Source organism: Heteronotia binoei, chromosome 15 (genome assembly GCF_032191835.1).
Source record: "Heteronotia binoei isolate CCM8104 ecotype False Entrance Well chromosome 15, APGP_CSIRO_Hbin_v1, whole genome shotgun sequence".
NCBI classification, from domain to species: Eukaryota; Metazoa; Chordata; class Lepidosauria; order Squamata; family Gekkonidae; genus Heteronotia; species Heteronotia binoei.
Genome location: NC_083237.1, coordinates 38,291,908 through 38,293,930, shown reverse-complemented (window position 1 = coordinate 38,293,930; position 2,023 = coordinate 38,291,908). Strand labels below are relative to the sequence as shown.

At 38.7% G+C, this 2,023-nt stretch overlaps 1 protein-coding gene across 1 annotated transcript; it reads left to right on the top strand.

Annotated features, from left to right (window-relative positions):
- On the top strand, positions 1-933 carry LOC132583446 (olfactory receptor 4D2-like). Its single transcript, XM_060255083.1, has one exon. It carries the CDS (start codon positions 1-3, stop codon positions 931-933), a length of 933 nt encoding a protein of 310 aa, XP_060111066.1.
- Positions 934-2,023: the final 1,090 nt, after the last annotated feature.

Genomic DNA, 2,023 nt, shown 5'->3' with positions numbered 1-2,023 from the left:
ATGGCAAATAATACGACAGTAACAGAATTTATTCTCTTGGGCTTGTCTCAGAATCCAAGGGTGCAGAGCATCCTTTTCCTCATTTTTCTTGCCATTTACATTACATCCTGGCTGGGAAATCTGACAATCATTACTATTGTAATTTTCAAGCCTCAGCTCCACACACCCATGTATTTCTTTTTGGCCAACTTGGCTGTCATGGACATCAGTGACTCCACAGTGACTTCTATCAAAATGCTGTGGGATCTCATCACCCATACGAATACCATCTCTTATAACTGGTGTATTGCCCAAGTTTTCTTCTTCCATTTTATTGGGGGAGCTTTGACTTTTTTCCTAGTAGTAATGGCTGTTGAAAGATACATAGCAATCTACAAACCACTGCAATATTTGCTTATTATGCATCAAGGAGTTTGTGTGGGTTTGGTGACAGGTGCTTGGCTGGGTGGTTTTGCCCACTCCATTGTACAGGTAGCATTAATACTTCAGCTGCACTTCTGTGGACCCAACATACTGGATCATTTCTTCTGTGATATATCCCAGATTGTCAAGCTGTCTTGTACTGACACATACATGACTGAGATACTTTTTGTGCTCCTTGTGATCAAGATTAAAACACACATGCTGGAAGGAAGGCACAAAGCCCTTTCTACTTGTGCTGCTCAGATAATAGTAATAAGCATATATTTTGGACCTTCAATGTTCACTTATAATCAGCTTTTCAAAGTATTTCCGGGTGAGAAGTTTGTTGCAGTAATGTATTCTCTCATCACACCAGTGATGAACCCAATTATTTATACTTTGAGAAATGCAGAAATGAAAAATGCTATTAGAAAACTCAAAAGAAAAATTTGGTCTCCTAGAAGGATTAGTTATTCTTCTTGCTGCTCAAATTTCAGTTCAGAATTCTTAAAATGTAGAAGATGCATTTAGTAGGCTAACTAATAGTTGCACATGATTTGTGAGTGGTAAAGAAATAGGGGGAAACAAAATAAAAATGTAACCTGTAGACATTACTTCGGTACTGTGGCGGAGATGACTAATTGCCAAGAAGCAAATTACCACTGTTGTAATTTAATTATGACTGCCTGTGACATTGGCTATATAGTGAAGCAAATTTCAGTTCAATGAATTTTGTGTGGATATGGATGGATGCAAAATTTCTTCTTGCCACAAGGGAAGTTGCTATGAATAACTGGTTCAACAGCCAAAGGATGGGCCATTCTGGATCATAAAAAGTGTGCTAAGAGACATGTTGGAAGGAGACAATCTAGGTCCTCTGGGAAAGAAAGGAAGAGAGTTATGTTCAATCTCAGTAATTTAAAAAAATGCAGTCTGGTTTCAGAAAGAAGACTCCAGAGTAAATATATTTCAAAATGTTTACTAGAAAAAAAATATGTAAGAAATACAAGCACATGCACAATACAATACACACAGTCAAGGCATAGGAAAATAGAGAGGATCAAAAGAGATTTTTAGGGATTGTTGGAAGAGGGTGTTATTACCTGTTCCAAATGTTCAGCTATCCATATAGCAGGAAAAATGGAGAGAAGGGGATGCACGACCAGCATGACACACCCAAAAGACCCAATTACAGAGAGTAATGGGGTCACAAACTGTATATGATGCTGTATAGAATGCATGAGGTAGTGGGCGTTGGACTTAGTTTATATAAGGCTTGGAGGGTTGAGACCTTCCCAGAGCTGTGATAGCTCTTAATGGTTGCTGATGTGTCTTTCCTGGGTACCTGAATGGATTCCCAGGCCAAAAAAATAGGTGAAGATGACTCTCAATGTTTACCAGAATGGGCCATGATGGAATTTAATGGTTGATTTAATTTAGTCTTTGATACTCTAAGGAGGAGCCAGGATGGAAGGCAAAGGATTTTGTGCAACATGTCTTGCATTAGCATAGAGGTAAACAAAAGATGCTGAGTTGTAGCAGGAAGGCAGGAAAATGAGCCATTAGCAACTAGCCCAGAATTAAGAGGTGAGCAATACTTTACCTATGAACCCTTTTGTTC

Bases quoted from the DNA above. Each gene is read 5' to 3' on its own strand.
- LOC132583446 (XM_060255083.1), top strand. From the start codon at position 1: ATGGCAAATAATACGACAGTAACAGAATTTATTCTCTTGGGCTTGTCT.